Consider the following 18,754-nt stretch of genomic DNA (forward strand, 5'->3'; position numbering starts at 1 on the left):
AAAAAAGAGCGAACCCAAGTAAAACATTTTATTCCGTTCATACAAAAACAATGATACCAAGTCTACCTCACAAAACATCTGTATCCTAGAATCTGAGAGGAAATTAAAAAGATGTACAAAGAAAAACAACCAAAAAAAAAAACGTTTGACCACATGCCAACAGTGCCAATCAGCCCCAAAGTCCCTTAACATTAGCTCAACACACCCCTCACTCTCAGGTCAACAGTAATACTCAGGATGCGCTGGCTACAAAAACCTCAGACGAATCAGAACGTCTGATCCATCCCCTTCCCATTTTAGTTTCTCCAACTAAACCCCCCTCCGTGGCAAACTCAAGGGCTGGAATGGTTTCCCCCTGCTCAGCTTTTAGTATGGCCGGTCTCTTCTGTCGTCTCTGCGGTCACCCCTGGAATAAAAAAAAGACAAAGATGTGTATTATACGAGCCGTCTTTGAACTAACCATTATCCTCTGACAAATGAAGGTGAGATATGATGTCAACTTCTCTTCCACCGAGCCCCTCGCATTTTAAATCTCTGAAATGGATAACATAATTTGCCTTCAATAAAGCAGACATCCATTAACAACCCCCTTCTAAACGCCGCAGTTCACCTTCAGTCAACTCCAATAAATCTGAATTTGTAATCAAGGAGAACCAAAAACACTAAGTGGAGGCTGCAGCAAGAATATTTAGATGCTTGAAACACTTCAGCGAATGATGGTGGAATTTAGTATGAAGTGTTTGTACACAAATTAAGTAAATTCAAATCTGCACGCAATTTTGAGTCTGCTCTTGATGGATCTCATTAAAGCACTAAAAAAAAACGTGTAAAAGAAATGCAGCAACTTCTTACAGTTGAAAGAAAAACATTAAGTTACACCGAAGAAAAAGTTTTTGCTGCCTCCAAGTCTAGCAGGCAGCAGTGAATTAATGTCATGCAGACAGTATTATGTATCATTTCCTGTGCCAGGAAGTTTCTGCACAGTTTAAGTAAAATTCAAACCTTTTAAATACAACACAGAATGGAACACAATACCTAAATAATATTAAAGTAAAGACAAAATGAATTGGATTTATTACACTCCAAGAAACACTTCATGGCTCACATTACTGACTACAGTAGGCAAATATTTATTAGCTTTGTAAATAAAGTAAAATAAAGATTTCATCCTCCCAAAGCGTTTTATGAGGAAACTGAATTCTGCTTTTAGACCAGCAGATAACGTATAGTAACTATATAAAGTATGTGTGTATATAAAGACAGGTTTGAAAAGAATGCTGTTCTTTTTTTTGAAGTCAAAATCACACCAGCTATCCGGGTCACACAGTTTGTTCAGGAAAAAAATCCAAACCCCAGCTTAAAATTGTGATCCTACATCAAATGATGTATTCTACATGTATCACTATTACAAACAAATTATTTGTTAGCAACACCCAGACTCAAGAGAAAAAATTATTTCTATACTCTGTTGTGTAACCAAAAGTTACATGAGAACAATTTGGGGACTTTTAAATGCTGAAATGCTTTCTGTATTTAAAACAGAACAGACTGTAGATAAGAATGGAAACCAGGTAAAAATGTAGGTAGTAAATTGTTTCAAGAACGTACAACCACCAAGTCAAAAACACACAGAAATTGCTTTGGGTTCAGAGGATTGAATCAAGTTACAGACTAAGGATTTGTTGAAAGATCCCAAGCATGTTCTGCCCTCTTCTGGTCATATAACCAAACTACACCAACACCGATTCTTCAAGCATCATCTTGAACGTCAGCTTGCATTTAGAATTCAAGATGAACTCTTCAACCAACCTTCCTCCCATTTTGTAGCCACCTCCGAATCCTCCACCACCGCCGCCTCCTCCATATCCGCCACGGTCTCCCCCACGGAAACCTCCTCCACGACCTCTGAAGCCACCCCTGTCGCCACCATAACCACCTCTGCCTCCACGATCTGCAAACATAACAACACTTAATTCTGTGAAGAAGGGGAGGTTATCACAGGTTGACTAACACTCTGGACAGACATGATGTTGATATTCAATCAGGTACAGTCTTCAAACTCCCAGTAAAGTAACTTTCTGGGCATAAATCTTTTGAACATTGAATTTTCTCCTGTATTGAAATGCAGTTGAAAGCACCCACCTCCACCTCCAAATCCTGCATCTCCTGGTTTAGGTGCACCACACTTGTTACACTCCTGCCGCCGTGCAAAATTCATGTTACCGCAAGAGCTGAGGAAAGAGCAGTCAGACACTTAGACGCACAACTCGAGCCGAATCAGCTCCATCTGTTCAACACTGAATGCATTTTTAAAACCACACAAAATCATGAAATCTGAACCTGTTGGGACAGGGCCAGTCTCCTCCCTTAACATCAAAGTTGGGTCCTCCACCTCCACGACCTCTGAAACCTACCAAAGACACAGTCAATCGATCAAAACCAAAACAGCAACATTGACAGGAGGACCTCAGTTTAGAAACTGGATATTTTCATCCGCTATGTGAGCCCAGAGGCAGTTTGATCAATACCCACCTCCTCGTCCTCCTCTTCCACCTCCTCCTCGCTGTGTGAACTCAGCTCTGCGGGTAGCAAAGGATACTTTGATGGGTTTGCCATGGAACTCTTTTCCTGAAATTAAAGGACAACATGTTAGTGAGATTTATGCAGAACTATTAGAGAAAACCAAAGACATGTCAGCCTTCTCACCATCAAACCAGTCAATAGCAGCTTTGGCTGAGGGAGGGTCATCAAAGGAGACTGTAGCTTCTCCCTTTGGTCGACCAGTGGCCTTGTCAGAGTAGATGTTGATCATTGGCTGGCCAGTTTTCTTATTCACCTGAAAGTGTAAAAGAACAACTGTAACTATTGTCAAGGACAAACAACTGGACTGTGGTATCAACTTTAGCAGTTATAAAAATAAAGCCTATACACTAATGTGGGTTAAAGGGTCATTCAATTCACTTTATTGAAAGAAAATCAGTGAAAAAACACATCAGACTATTCCAGTACCTTGATGATACCGATTTGTTTGAAGTAGTCACCAACTTCCTGAACTGTGGCATCTTCTCCGAGTCCCTGTACAAAAATGGTGTTGTTGTCAGAGTTGTCCTGTTCTCCAGCTGTGGAAGAGATCAAAGAAGGTGTCAGGAATCATTACAGACTCAGATCATAGTGGCTCACCGCTCACTACAGATCCTTATTACTCGCCAAGTCTCACCTGGTTCATCCCTGGAGCCATAGTCTCGAGAGCCTGCAAAACAGAGGAGAGGATGGAGGAGGAAACGTGAACAAGTGTTCTTCAAAACAGTCTGTAGAGTTTCACACAATTAATGAATAACTTCATCCCTACCAATGCATAATGATACAAAGAAAATTAAACAAAGTCCTTGTTTACAGCTCTCTGTTGGGTGTTTTCATACCGTTGCATCACATACCAAGACCTTGCAACAAGAACAGAATCGTTCTGTTGTGTTTTTTTTTTTTTGTTTGAGCTTACACCAGAAATGAAAACCACCAAAATGTCTCCAGTTTAAGAAAGCTTTCCTTCTTCGTCCTGGGAACACCTCTGTCATTTACAATCAGCCCTCCTCTTCATGCAACAATACCACTATTTTACAGCTCCATGTCCTTTACCATATCTGAAGTCATTTATGAGAAATAGCAATAGGTGGAGTCCCTTGGGTTTTGGACATGGAAATGGTGGCATTCACTGAGTGTTTTTTAATCCCCCTCTTTTCTCTTTGCTAACTCAAGTTCTTTCCTCCCCCACCGACACAGTTCTGATGCTCGTCACTTACCACCGTAATTTTTGTAGCCACCACGGTCACCACCTCTGCAGAGGAAAAATTGGAGATATGATGGCTTTTCCTTTGTCCCAACTGAGAGCTCAAAGCTCCCCTACATCCCCATCAGTATGCACTCCTGCCAGGGTGTGCGACTATGGTGGAAATGTCTCACACGAGGAATGCGTTAGTCTTTGACATTAGAGATCAATGAACAGACGACTAGGCAGCTCTGACTGAACAATCAGGCAGACGAGTGAAGACAATTATCACATGACACTTGGTCACCATTTACAAAGAATTTTCTTTTTTTCTCTCTTTTTACATGGCCGGATTGGATACCAAGTGCTGAAAAACCAGCTGAATTTGTTTTCATTAAATGAGAAGCCAAATTTTTTTATGAAGGGGTGTAGCAACCAATGAGCAATCTTCCACTGAGTGCTTTTATGAGATCCTTTAACTGAGGTCCAAGTTTTAGTTCAATCACTCTGAATACCTGTAGTATAAAATGTAGATCCATGTTAACACAATACACATGTTGGCCATTGTCAAATACACAACACTTGAATGAAACCAGTTGAATGTGAAGCAGCTGAAGATGTGGCTCCAGGTCTAAGTGCATCATTTCAGTGGAGTTTCCATTGTTCAAATACTAGAATGAGGTGCATACGTATGTGTAAGAAGAACATACCAACACTACGTTTCTGGCTACTGAAAAAATATGGCTGCTGGAGATTTTATCTAGACAAGAACATGACAGTACAAAAAAAAAAAAAAATCCTGTCATCTATTCAGATCAAGGTCACGTAACAAAATGTAACACAAAGCTCTACTGAATTTACAGGCTTATGGATATATATTTAAACGCAGAAATACGATAACATGAAAAAGTTACCATTTGGCTTCCCAAGTTTATCTAGCTCACCAACATGTACCATTTTCAAATCATACCAAAGCTGGGATCCGAAAATTAGGAAAATGTATTTTTTTTCCCCAAGGAGGAGTTAGAATTTCTTTAAAACTGATAACTGCAGCCCTTGTAAATCCTAGAAAGACGACAATCGTGAAAAAGGAGTCTTTTCTTAAAGGCGTAAGAAAGCACTGTTAATCACGTGCTACTGCATCGTTCATTTTTTTCCTTTACATGTGTCAACGTGTCCCATCCTGCTTGATAGGGGTGGAAAAAAAGATCGTCACCATTGTTGAAGAATGAGCAAAACCTGTCCCATTGTCTGGGATAATACCGTTGCACAACCAGATCTCTCGTGCCTTTACAGCTCCTATGTGGGCAGATATGTTCAGTCTATGTTCCTCCATTTACAGACCCCACTGACAAGTGGATCCTCATTGGGTGAAACAAGTCCCCCCTAATCTGAAATTTGCCACCTATTAACCAAGCATTTGATCTGAACAGCAACGTGGATTCAACACCAACATGCTTCTTATGCAAAAACTAATGAGATTTAGAAAAAATATACTGACAATATTCAGGTTCCTGCAGCATAAAACAGAGGGTAGGGGGATATTACCTATGTGATGTGTGACAACAATTTATGAATCAGATTTTGGGAAAAAAAAAAAAAAAAAGACTGAGTTTGGGGATCTGGAGCACAAAGCAGGTGAGTAGTGAACCATCTATGTGGATGGTTTGTAGAGAATGAGTGATGACGTGTGTAGTGACAAGTTATTTTTCATTTCAGTGTTCAGAGGTACCTTAGGGGTAGTGGCACTGTGCAACTTACCCCATACCAGGAGGTCCGCCTCTTCCGCCACGGTCGTATCCACCACGGTCATATCCACCACTGCGGTCATAACCACCACGGTCATAGCCACCACCGCCGCCACCACCACCACCACCACGGCCTCGGCCTCTGTAGCCGCCTCCTTCTGAACGGTCTCCCTGGTCACGCCCAAACCTCCCACCCTGACCGCCACCTTCACCTGGTAAGAAGATTTATTAAGTATCAACACAACCTGATTTATTGGACAATGGATGAAAGATTGAGGAATCCCATCTTGCAGAATGCAGATGTAGCTTCTATAACAATTATATCTCAGAGTATTTGTACCTTCACTCCATCTTCCATAGCTGCCACCACCAGCGCCACCACCACTGCTCTGTCCGCCATAGGAGCTTTGTTGTCCGTAGCCATCTCCTCCCTGTCCCTGGCCACCATAGGACCCTTGCTGTCCATAAGAACTTTGCTGTCCATAAGACCCGGACCCTTGTTGGCTATAAGAAGAGGACTTGTCGCCATACCTTGATTTTAACAAAAAACACAAAATCGTATTAGTTAATGCAGTAGAGACATCAAATACTTCAATCATAAGTTGTTTTCATGCAAGACAAACAATTACCATTTATTTTTACATGCTTTGTAATGTTATACAATATTACGAGTATCATTAAGCAATATGGTACAACTGTAAGACATGTACTATACATCCTAATGTTACTACAGTGAGTATTGTGGTGCACTGAATATTCAATGCGTCAACATTGCAAGTCCCTCAGTATATTAATTTATTTTTAGCATTAGCTTACCCAGATGACTCCTGTCCATAATTATTATAACCCTGTTGCTGAGATTGGCCATAACCATCTGTGAAAATAGAGATGACACAAAAAGAAGATAAACAAATATGAGAATCACCACACGTAGTTCTAAACAATCCACTGTTTAATTCATTGACTTATGACCTATGGTGCAGTAAACTATATAGTTAGTTTATTTAACCCCCTGACCCACAAAACAGCAGGAAGCTCTTGACAGGCATGTTGTCTTTATAAAAATCCTCAAAATGACAGTTTCTGTATCACCAACTGGCAAACAGAAATCATGAAATTTAAAATTTTCCAACAGCGCTTGAACTGTGATACATTTCCTCAGAAAACTTGGTCAAGTGTAAGAATAGAATCATGTCATCGTGATCAATTTATTCCCTGTCTCTCAACAATAAATTGTTTTCACAAACCATAAAAAACAGAAACTCTGAATGTTTTTGCAGTCGTTAAGCCATTAGTAACTCAACTGTCACATGAAAGAAAATTCAGGAACGTTTTAGCTCAACTAGACTGAACTGCTGGCTGCTTTTACACAGAAGAGAGGAGACAAGTGTAGAAACAAATTCATTTAAAGTCAATTTCATTTACTTTAATGGTTTGTTTATTTAAACTGTCATACTGCATAAAATACATGACTCCTTTCTACTTCTAGCCATGGTTGTGCCATTTCAAGATCAAGAGTAACAAGTACCGTTAAATTATTTTCTAACTTTTCTATAGAGGGAGCAGGTGTTTTCTTCAAAGTCTTAATCCAATCCATTAAAGAATACACCCAAGTGTCAGTCTGCTACCCAGTCGGCTTGCACTGCTCCTGATATTCAGTTAGTTACAGATTACCCTCTTGCACTGGGTCAGGGGTTATTCCTGAGAGGTACCAAGTATGACTGCCAGACAGCAAATAGGATTCCTGGAGAAGTAAAGACTTCCTACTGGGCTCCACCAGTACAAATCAAAACACCTTCAAAGCCTGCTACTACTTCAATTACTACTCAATGATGAATTCTAAAAAGGTGCAAACACTTGCTTTCCTGACATGTGGATAGTCAGCCGCTAGTAATGCAGACAGCGCATACCCTAGTGGACGCCAAAATCATGAAATGGTCCTAAATTAATCAGGATGCCCGTCCCTGACTGAGTATAAATATGCAAGAACACAATATCTACCCCAGACTGTGTGCCCCTTTGAGGTAAGAACCTCACAACTAAGACTGAATTTAAGATATTAAAGAAGCATCAAAGCAATGTCTGGTACACATTTAAAACACATCTACACCTTTACCTTGCCCACTGGCTTGCTGTCCGTAGCCACCGTAGCTTTGTCCACCATAAGAGCCACTTCCATTTCCTTGTCCATAACCCTGTCAACAAGATAAATCAGTTTGACAAGTTTTAAATTTAAAAAAGTCAACACAACCAAGTCATACTTGCATCCAATATGTAGACGGCAGTTTAGAAAAAGGCTCTTACCTGTCCACCCTGCTGCCCCCCATATGACCCGTAGCTGCAGAGACGTGACAAGCATTTAGAAACCAGTACAATCAGAAAATCGTGTGGATCAAATACAGGGTTAAAGATTAAAAACACAGTTGCATATCTACACATATGAAGGTACTTTGGGAGTTATATGGTTATCTGTGTGTTTGTATATTACCTTTGGGAACCGCCGTAGCCTGAATCTGAAAGAGAAACCCAACAACGACATAAAGTAAAAAAAAAACGTCGCCCATAACAGCTACACTGCTTGCTAAAAAGAGTACTACAGATGTGGGTGACTAAGCAACCAGCCACACAGTAAAAGTAGGTTAATTAAGTAGGTTAGCTACACGCTAACAGGCCCCGTGCTAGGTCAAACCACTGAAAATGGCGGTCAATTTAGCGCTGGCTTGGGCTAAATGTTGAAAACGAAACAAGCAATAGGTCTTTAATGCTGTTCACAGCCTGCAACGTTTGCTTTACATGAAAGTGTGTGAATGTAAACTTGTTTCTACAATTGTTCAGGCAGATCTGTTAGCGTAACGCTTCTCGTTTGGCAGGAGAAACAAAAGCATCCGTATAAACAAAGACGCATTGATGTTAGCTAGCATACAGCTAAAGCTAAGTTAGCTAGTGGCGACAAGGCCCAGATCAGTCCGAGACACTTCCACTATACGTGGAAGTGACAAAATACATTAACGGGCTAACGTGAACTAAACTTGGCATTACTGAGAAAACGTTTACTCAAAATTCCCAACAAGGATAACTTTTTCTCCTAATAAACAGTACCTATGTTCCATGAAATAGCCAGAGCCCTTGTTCTGGCCTCGCGGCACGCAGCTAGCGTAGCATTTAGCTCCGATGCTAATCGACCCACTTTAATTATTTACACAAAAAAATCAAACAAATGAACAGACACTCTGGGGATACGTTGACTTACCAGTGGCCATTTTGCGGCGTTATATGTATGTGCAGTTTAAAAACCGATGAAGTGTGTTTCTTCTGGTTAGCTGATAAAAACCCTGGATGAATGTACGCAGCGCCACCGCACTAAGCTGAACACGCTGCGGCACTTCCCTTAATGCGGCTTCTTCTTCTGCCTGCGGCTGCCGCACAGCTCAGTCACACGACCGCCACCTGCTGATACACAGGGTTCAGGATGGAGGAAAGAGAGACGGTCTAATAAACCCTCATCCTAATGACTGTCATTTCAATATTTCATGACTATGTCAATCATTTTGTTTCTAATTACTCCTTGTCATTACTTTTTTGTCGGTGTTTTTACCAAATACCAGCACTGAGGTCCTGAGGGACACCAGTCAAAAACTGTCAATTTTGCCGTTGCATTTTATTAGGCGGAACTATGTATTGAGTTGATGTTGATATTAGGTCCTAATTTAAAGGCCTCATATGGTGGATATACATTTCATTACGTTTTGAGGTGTAAAGTAAAAGCTGGTAAAACATGAAGACATTTACTTCTTCTGTTAATCAACTCAACTTTTAAAAAAAAAAGTAAGGTGGTAGGAGAATGGCTATACAGTGAGAATGGTTTTAGGTAGTTTACTCTCTTTCTGTGTTTTTTTTTTTTTTTTTGCTGTAACAATAGCAAGCAGGTCAAGACTGGTCAGATTTGACACTGCTAAAATTTAGATTTTGAGGTGACTAACCTTTTAAAGAGGCTTTAAGCTGTAGTTTTATTCATCTTTTCCTCTTTAAAATCTTCTAATGGTCTCACGCCCGGTGAAAAAACAATTACACTGTGTTGGAAATTAAATATGCCAAGGTCCAGCAGAGTGCTAACTTCTGAAATAATAAAGATTGTATTCAACAACAGGGTTGGTCCATTAATGGTTTATTTCTTGCAAGAAATTTCAAGCTGTTCAACAGAGCATTCAGGTCTGCAGTGGGCAAGTGACAAACATATGAAAAGTGCACAGAACTTTTAAAGAAGGAAAGAAGGACAAAGGAAAAGGGGAGGGGCTAGCAGGTGTTCATTGGTGAATACCTTTGTGAGCTGGGGTTGTGAGATATCACCCCGATCGCCTCCAAACTATCACTCCCTAAAACTAGCAGGACGTGTTAACTATGGTTATGTCCTTGAGCAGCGCGGATAGAAAGTTAAATCTGCAAAAACTCTTATATGGGATGAATTATGCTGTTCAGTAGTTTTCAGTTACAACATTTAAATGTTTTACAGATAAATGGTAAAGTAAATGACTTAATCATACATAATGTATACATGATAAGCATGTCAAAATGTTAATGTTGAGACCAAATGTTTTGGGGACTCCTTTGGATCTTTGTCATATTAAAGAGTCCCTTTTTGGTTCACTTTAAAGTGCTAGACTGATTATGTGACAAATGAAGAATTTGTTAATAATAAATGGAATCCATTGTTGCCTCCACACCTGTGTCTATTATTTGACAAGGTGTTCATGTCATCAAATGCAGCTCCTTTTTCCCCCGTCCGTTCGGTTTAACTTTATTTATCCGTAGAACAAACCAATCTGGTTTATCCAGACATTGACTTTTGCAATGAGGCTGCAGGTAAGGGATCCTCAGAAGGCTCTTCCATAGATTGTTTTCGTAATAATACTGCTTACTGTAGCTGTCCACCACCACCACTTCTGCATCAGCTAAACCTTCATGCAGCTCCTTTACAGTCACATATGAGGATTGTGCTTTGGTGTACTTCGATTCTAGAATTTTTTTTTTTTTTTTTGGTTTTCAATATCTTGATCTGATTTCAGAATCAGAAAAGCCTTTATTGCCAAGTGAGTACACAAGGAATTTGACTTGGTGTACAGAGAGCAGTGCCTAGCAACAACAACAGACCGCAAAAGAATAAACAATCTAAATCTGAGAATTCTAAATAAGAAAAGCTACAAGTTTAAGAAGTACTATGTAAAAGTAATTGTAAACCAAGTACTATGTATAAAAAACAAAACAAATTTGCTTAAACCAGGGCAATAAATTAGAATATTACTTAAAGTAGAATATTGCACGAGGTTGAATACTGTATATGTATTGGATATTGCACTGGTAGTGACATGAGTCCTTAATGATTTTCTGGTTTCCACAGTTCCTCTTAATTGCTTTTTCCTAATAAAACTCCAAAGTACAAATTCATTATTCTGTGTCCTAAGTTCAAGAAATAAAAGGTAACTGTGCTTTAAAAGAAAGGCTGAAGGGGCCATCATTATGTATTATTTCTTTGCATTTTTTTTTAAATTTTAAATTTTTTTAAATTTGCTTTGAGCAAAATATAACCTTGTTTACAAAAGCTTGTACATACATTAGATAACTATGTTAGTGAACTGGTCCAGAAGCTACTTGTACAAACATAACACCAACTAGCTACCACCTGAGGGGTTGACAAAGAAGTATTAACGCCATATTAGGAAATTCCATTTTTTAATGTCTCTTTCCGTCAGACAATATCATTATACAACATTTATAAAAAGAGGGCTTGGATCCATTTTTGGTCTGTTGTGATAGAAGCAGTGGCTGAATCTGTTTGCTTAACGCATACGATGAAAGCCAGAGCCGAAAACTAATGCATGATGACAAAGTGCAAACAAGTGGTTGAGATAACCAAGCTAATGGATTGTAGAATATCTGCTCGAGCACAGAGTTCTGTCGTTTACAGCTCTACCATATCTGATTCTGGTATCTTTGTTTGGTTTGCATTTTGTGTGCAAGCTGCAGCAGCAGCCAATGTGTTATTAAAGTAACTCAAAAAAAAAGGCAAACATCAACCTGACAAATTATTCCAATTTTATTCATTAAAAAAAAGCATGCCTCCATACAATCAAATAATTACATTAAAAAGTGGAATAACAAAAAGTGACAGCGCTGGATAAAGTGTCTCAGATGAATTTGACTTGCTATCAAAATGTAAGCATAGAAGAAAAAAATACAGTATTAAAAAGACAGTGAAGCATCAGGGTTTAAATGCTAACTTCATACATAAGGCAGTGTTAAAAAGGCACGGGCTGCACTTTAAGTGGTTGGCCGACCTCCTCAAACTCTCCATATTCTTACAAAAATACTGGGCTGATCACTGGCTGACAGATGCTGGAAACAAAAAACGTTCAGATATGTCTGCTCATCTTCTCTGTGTAGTGGTGCGTATGTGGCCGGGTAAAATGAGACAATAAAACAGAAAAATCAGCCAGAGATGGTTGTCGTTGCCACATAAAAAACCAGACAACCCTCTGCTTTTGAATGCATATAAAATAAACGAGAGTCATTTTGGGAGGCCAGATCTGGTTTCAAGTCCAACACTTCAATTTTACAGACCAACATTACTAAAAGAAATTCCTTTTAATTAAGTTTACAGGCAGGCTATTAATAAAGATATAATGCACAGAATCTCATGTTTTCTATGTATGCTCGTCTCCTTTGCATCACTTTTGTGCCTCTCAAAAGGTTACCGTTACCGATTAAAACGAACAGCAACTAATGCATAAAAGGCAAACTCCCTTCTCAAAATACAAAGGTAAACATACAATTGTACCTATGATATCAGTTTCTTACACCAAACATTTTCCTCACAGAATTTTTACAGTTTTAAAAATATTTTATATACTTTATGTACTTTCAAAAGCATTACGAGATCAGCTCAGAGCGAAACTAAAGTCAGCACCTTTTCATGTCACAATCCTGACTGTTCATACTGCAGCAGCAACATGCAACTCTCCTTTTCTTCACTGACACAAAAGATGCAGGTATATTATCCTTTATAGTGTTACATCTACAACCTGTATCTAATCAAACGTATCTAATCAAAATCAAGATGACTCTTTGCTGCATTCACATCCTGTCGTTCGTGTTTGAAGTAAGAGTTCATGATGAATGAATTTCGAGGATTTCTACTCATGATATCTGAGCGCCCAGAGTTGCAGTCAAACACCCAGTTACACCAATTCATTCATTCTGACTCTTTACGGTCTCTGTGGGTAACTGTTTGCGTGTCAAACGAGGACGTCAGGAGACACATCAAGGTAAAAATGGAAGCAGGAAATAGAGGTTGAAACTACGGAATGGTTTTGAGGTAGAGTTGGCCTCATGATATTCTGCTACCTGTAGCTCATATGAACCAGGGTGAGTATGAACAAGTATCTAATGTTTTTAAATTCAGTTCTGAACAAGACAAACAACAAAAACAGAAACTTTAAAACTACCATCTTAGTAGTAAATAGTGAGGCTAGGTATGAGGCTCTTTAACTCCACACATCTTGTGAGTAGCGTCCCTTGGTCATCAGTTTCTTGACATAATCTGTGGCCTGGGTGCGCGTCATGCCTCCTAGCTCTTCTGTGATCTCATAGAAAGCCGCCTGCACATCCTTAGCCATGTTCCTTGCATCCCTAAACAAAGAAACAGAACACGTTGCTTAATTGTTCTTTTTTAGTATGTTTTTTTGTTTGCCATATAACCCTCTGAGCTCCAAAACCCACCGGTGGGTCTGAAAGGCTTACCGTCTTTACTAAACCGACAAAATCACATTTATCAGAACCAGAAACTGTAAGAGTTGTCAGATTTCTGACTTTACAACAGTCATTGAACTGCTCATCTCTGTACATGCCCTTTGGTCAGGAAAGTTAACCAAATCTCAGCTTGATATGGCTATGCTTCGCCACAGATCACAATGTTAGAAATCTTGTTTAAAATTCACCAAAAAGTGTTTGTTCTAACCAGATTCAGTAAAAAAATGTAAATTTGTAGGGTTAAAATTTTTGCCAGCAATCGTGATACCAGAAAGACATTTTTTGAGTTGTCCTTACTCTTAGCTATGGTTGTGACCTTTCCATAGAAGTGGAGCACTTTTAAACTTGCAGTAAAATGTGACAATCAAAAACACACCAAGAAGCTGCTTGGGGTTCAGAGGGTTAATAAAAAAAGACCAATACCCAGCACTAATACTCACCTCAAATTTGATTTGTGAATTCTGAATTTAACAAATTCTCAGTATTTCAGTAGGAAGCGCCAAAATATCAATCAGAATTTGGGTTTCCCTTTAGTTACTTCAACTGCTTTTTACTAGCAGTGTATATTATTGGATCCTTCATATCAAATTGCCAAATTTTACAATATCTTAAAAGATCAACAATATAAATTCAAGTATGAATACTGAAAGACATCAATCTATATTCTCTCACAGTACAAATGAACAAATGATTACATTAATGATGACAGCTAATGAGATGTCATATGACGTTGATCAAAAGTGTTATTTACCCGCAGATGTAGATATGAGCATTTTCTGAGTTAACCAGCTTCCAGATGTTCTCCTTGTTTTTCTTCAGGTGATGCTGCACGTACACCTTCGTTTTGGAAAAGGAAAAGACGTTTTTCATGTGACTGTCCACATATTTTGGGTCAATACAGTTGAAATCTCAAAAACCAAAATGTTAACTAGTTTATCAACAAGTACTGACATATAAAATGCCATATTGGACATTTATTAAGTCACTATTTGACTAGTATTTTTTGAAAAACTTGAACTTAAATGAAGCAAGTGACTGTCACCGCCACCAGATTCTTGATACTAAACAATAAAAGTAACATTCTGCAAATCTCTTGCCAACCTGGCAACCAGGCAGATTTTACAAACTGAGGCACTGTCTTATCTGAATCCCAGCTGGCCAGCAGTTCCCAGCTGCAGCTGTCAGGTCGACAGTCGTACCTTGTGCTCCTGGTCTCTGGAGAAGGCGACATTAAGCTGTGTCAACACTCCGGTCTTCTCTGCTTCCTCCAGCTCCTCCTGGTAGAGATAATCCTCATTCTTATGTCTGCAGCCGAAATACATCACTGTCTCTCCAACCTCCTTTCCTGTGAAGAGACAGATGACAAACAAAACAAATTGTTGGTTATTGTGTATACAAACAACGTGTACATGATTGAAGCAAAAAGTATTGTCAGACAAAGAAGCAGTCTGTCCATGGGCTCTGTGTACAGACAACTGCAGTGTTTGCGCAGTTTTTCAGAAGAGTTGGAAGACTACATTATTTGATATAATATAACTTACGGATTATTTAGCTTTTACATTAAGGAAATGTGTCTTACCATAACATTTTGGCAGTAGATATAGCTTTATTAATTGTGTAGAAGAGATTATCTGAAATCTGTAAATAATCTCAGGCGTTGTATGACATAAATACGTCAGACTAAAATATGTGCTTAGCACCTAACGGAAATAACTTATTTATTACTTGCAGAGGTGGCAAACTAAGCAAATGTTTGCCTGATGAGTTTATGAGACATTTAAACAAGAGTAATGGGTGTATAGCTCTATGCACACTGTAACTATGATTGAATAACATAAATCCTGTTTTTCTGTCAACATTTTGTCACACAGACAAGCGAATAGCATTGTTGGTCGACAGACACCACAAATCGTTGCAAAAAATACTTAGAGAGCAGTTCATCCGAAACAAAAAGGGATGCGAATTAGCCATGCAAGGGTTAATGAGCTGATCATGTGATTTTAGTTTGGTGAGCCGTTCAGGACAAAACTATTTATTTACTGTTAGAAAGGTAAACGACACTGTTGAACATTTGAGCACTAATCAGCTGGTGTAATATCTATAATTCTATAGGTAAAGGAAGGTTGTCCCTCCAATTGGACACCAATGAATTATTAGCTACATAATTGGAAAGAACACAGCATGCTAATAAATTAATATTATTGATTCAAGTGCTGATTTCCTGCATTCTTCTCTCATTGGTTGAGAGTGATAACTTTCACAGCTTTTTAATTTTTCACATTTGAAGGCCTTTTATATCATCTTTCCTTTCTTTTGAAATCAGTTTGTTGCCAAAACATCAGACAAACAATAATACACAACACAGTGGCTACAAATACCTTGCTGTTTGAGCCAGCCTCTCTCCTGGATGAAGCCCATGAAAGGAGCAATTCCAGTGCCAGGTCCGATCATGATCACTGGGTTGGTGGCTTTGAAGGGAAGGCGGAACTGAGATTTGCGGATGTACATTGGAACGGTGGACTTGTGGCCGTTGTCAGTGACCAGCTTGTTTTTCAACCAGTTGGTTGCAACCCCCTTGTTGGTGCGGCCGGTCTTGGTCTCGTACTCCACAACTACTGCACAAATGTGGATGCTATTGGGGTGAACCTAGACAAAAGAGAAGAGTTATCATTTTTTGTCAGTATCTGTCCAAAGCACAGTTGAACAAAACTGTCTGTGGAATAAATTACAAAAAATATGACTTGAATATCTTTTTTCTTCAGATTAAAAAGAGAATTACCTTCGAGGAGGAAGCGATGGAATAATAGCGAGCCTGGAGACGAGGCAACAACTCACACAGATGGTCAATAGGAGGCTTCAGAGAGGGCATGTCTTCTAGGATATGGATGATGCTTCTGCAGGAGTCTAACACCCAGCTCTGGTAGAGTGCCTGTAGAAAGGCAGAACAAAAAGGGACAGACGGTTTGACAATACAAACTTGGTTTTTGCTTAAAATATTGTAGACCCAGTGGAGATTAGATGTCGGGAACTAGACTTCTGAACTGAATGTTAGTTTCAGGTTAAGCATTATTTAAACACCGCCACCAGTGAACCTCAACCACACATCACTGACCTTGCCCTCGGGGGAGGAGGACGCCATCTTGCGCATATTTTCCTGGTCTTTGGGGTCGGAGGCGTACTGTGCCAGCTCATAGAGGACGTTGGTGCGAGGAGACTGGGTGATGTCCAGGTAGTGAGTGAGGGCTGTGCGGTAGGTGGTGGGGCAGGGGAAAGGATGCTTCTTGTTGGACTCCTCTGAAACACACAAGAACAGATATTTCAGCTTTTTCATAGTCGGCGGTAATGGAAAATGTTGCATCATCAAAATTTAAACATAATACATTACTTGTGTACTGGGGGGGGCAAAGGTGGGGCCAGTGGTTTAATCAGAGGCACATTAAAAAATGACAACGATGATATTTAAGCACTAAGCATTTTTATTTTACTTTATATTAAAAAGCTTTTTTTTTTTTTTTTTACAAAAAAATGCATCAACTGAAACAATGAGGTCATCAAGGCTGTAGTTGAAATGTGTAACATAAGCAACATTTCAAATCAATCACATGTAACAAAAGTGGTCTGATTGCCTGCCATTCAAAATCCTAGAACTACAGCCACAGAATACGGCAGCGGTGCTGTGTGGAAAACCGGTCCTCAAATACGGTAAGATCCAAGGCCTGTCTGGATTCTATACTCAGGAGTCGCACATCATTCCTGGACTCTCTAATGTCTGTGGAAAGATGCACAGTAAACATAATTTACAACTACAATTATATATTTATTTATTTATTGAATGCATCATGTACCATCTACATATATTTTAAAATGCAGACTATGCATTTGTTTATTTTTTTAACACAAGATTTATATATCAATGACACAAAAAAATACAGCATAAAGCAACATTTTATGGACACAGTAGTATAAATTGTAATGAGACTGATTTGAAAATTGCAAATATAAACACATTTTCTACATCACAAACCTGATAGTGCAGTATTTGATCCACATTGATCCCCTAGCTGTCCCTCTAGTTGTTCCTCTCTCTGTCCCTGCATGTTAAAGTCCCTCTCTGTGACTTTCATTGCCTCCTCTCCAACCTCCTCCAACTCCTCTGGCTCTCCCTCTTCCTGCTCCTCAGCTCTCTCACCACCTTGACATGACCTCGCTGCTTTCATTTTTTAAATTTGGGGCAAAAAGGATGTAATGTCCCTTTCTCGCCTCATGCCGACTAGCCTACAATAAGAGGAAAACCGTAGAGGCATCAATCTCATTAAACAAGTAATCTTAACCATCCATACTTTGCACGGGTGGATACTGTTCATTACTTTATTCACCAAATGTATTACTTATCAAAATGCAACAGCCAAGACTGAGGTTACGTGGTTAACATCATCACACCATTGTGATATTTGATTGATATTTGCTTTAATGAGTTTGCGTAGCAATGCTAAACACAGCGAGACCAGACATTTACAAACTTGGAGTAGGAAACAACAGGAACACGGTCACATTTACAACAAATCACTTTACAAGGTGATATAATTTTGCTTACCTTGTGCATATCACAAGAAAACTAGCTCCTCCTTTCTCCAAAATTTGGTGTAAGACTGAATCCCATCAAACGCAGGCAGACCAGCTGTCCACCAGACAGACAGGACCGGGAGCAAAGCCGTTCCACAGTTTGGGTCTGTCACGCTAATTCCTCCATAGAGCGTAGAGCCACTTTAGATCATCGTTTAACAGCAATCAGTTTATTCTTCAGTCAGCACATGGGCCATGGACATTTGGACAGGGGCACTGGTCCCTGTAGGCCCCTGTGTAGAACGGCCACTGCTTGTGTATCTGCGCACAACCTTGACTGTGCTGCCACTGTTCTTGCAGCAATGCACCACCAGGTGGCGCCTTGCAGTTTGGCCTTGTTGATAATTTCCAATGTGAGCTTTGAACTCTGCTGATTTCACTTGGTGGTTGCAGAACAGAAAAGGAAGTAGCTATGGGTACTTGCAAGGCTTAAGAATTTGTTACTGTTCTTACCTTTTTTCAGAGTGAGTAAAATATATGCTTTTGAGTATTGAATTACTTATCATTGGTGTTATTGTATTAAGTGAAATGCTGCTCAGTTTAATTTTGTCATAGTATTTTCCACGGTTGCAATGCTAACCACTAGCATGTTAATGGGGGTTTCCCATAGAACTCAAAAAGCGTCGTCTTCAAGCCTTTGCCACTTCATCCTGTGGGTCTATCACCCATGGCGTCACATGCCCTCAGCCCGAAAAGAGAACCTTACGACGAGACTTTTGTCTCCTGTGGTCGAAAGCCGTCCCACAACGACAATCTCTGTCATCCATGGCTCAGTGTATCGCCACCCAGACCTCCTAATATTCATTCTGCTGCCACC

The 18,754-nt window shown here is 39.5% G+C and overlaps 2 protein-coding genes across 4 annotated transcripts in view; both read right to left on the reverse strand.

The window, feature by feature from the left end:
- Nucleotides 1-14: 14 nt before the first annotated feature.
- On the reverse strand, nt 15-8,907 carry taf15 (TAF15 RNA polymerase II, TATA box binding protein (TBP)-associated factor). 2 transcript variants are annotated; one of them, XM_023294506.3, is made up of 16 exons: nt 8,762-8,907; nt 8,000-8,024; nt 7,816-7,849; nt 7,628-7,706; nt 6,328-6,385; nt 5,852-6,042; nt 5,525-5,723; nt 3,798-3,832; nt 3,218-3,250; nt 3,010-3,119; nt 2,707-2,836; nt 2,533-2,628; nt 2,341-2,410; nt 2,143-2,231; nt 1,810-1,951; nt 15-406 (listed from the first exon to the last, which is right to left on the reverse strand). In XM_023294506.3, the coding sequence occupies exons 1-16, from the start codon at nt 8,769-8,771 to the stop codon at nt 367-369; spliced, it is 1,341 nt and encodes a 446-aa protein (XP_023150274.2). In that variant the 5' UTR covers nt 8,772-8,907; the 3' UTR covers nt 15-366. The 2 variants fall into 2 exon arrangements, with proteins under 2 accessions (XP_023150274.2, XP_035796964.2); XM_035941071.2 differs by lacking the exon at nt 3,798-3,832 and having other exon boundaries at nt 8,762-8,896.
- Nucleotides 8,908-11,578: 2,671 nt separating this feature from the next.
- Nucleotides 11,579-18,754, reverse strand: part of porb (P450 (cytochrome) oxidoreductase b) — a 32,893-nt gene continuing 25,717 nt past the window's right edge. For both annotated transcript variants that reach the window (XM_023294503.3, XM_023294505.3), the window contains 6 exons: nt 16,427-16,608; nt 16,094-16,243; nt 15,693-15,960; nt 14,514-14,659; nt 14,066-14,151; nt 11,579-13,194 (listed from right to left, as the gene is read on the reverse strand). In XM_023294503.3, coding sequence (XP_023150271.1) covers nt 13,050-13,194; nt 14,066-14,151; nt 14,514-14,659; nt 15,693-15,960; nt 16,094-16,243; nt 16,427-16,608 — 977 coding nt within the window. In that variant the 3' untranslated portion in view covers nt 11,579-13,049. The remainder of the gene's footprint in view (nt 13,195-14,065; nt 14,152-14,513; nt 14,660-15,692; nt 15,961-16,093; nt 16,244-16,426; nt 16,609-18,754) is intronic.

The sequence above is a fragment of the Amphiprion ocellaris genome, chromosome 7, assembly GCF_022539595.1.
Source record: "Amphiprion ocellaris isolate individual 3 ecotype Okinawa chromosome 7, ASM2253959v1, whole genome shotgun sequence".
NCBI classification, from domain to species: domain Eukaryota; kingdom Metazoa; phylum Chordata; class Actinopteri; family Pomacentridae; genus Amphiprion; species Amphiprion ocellaris.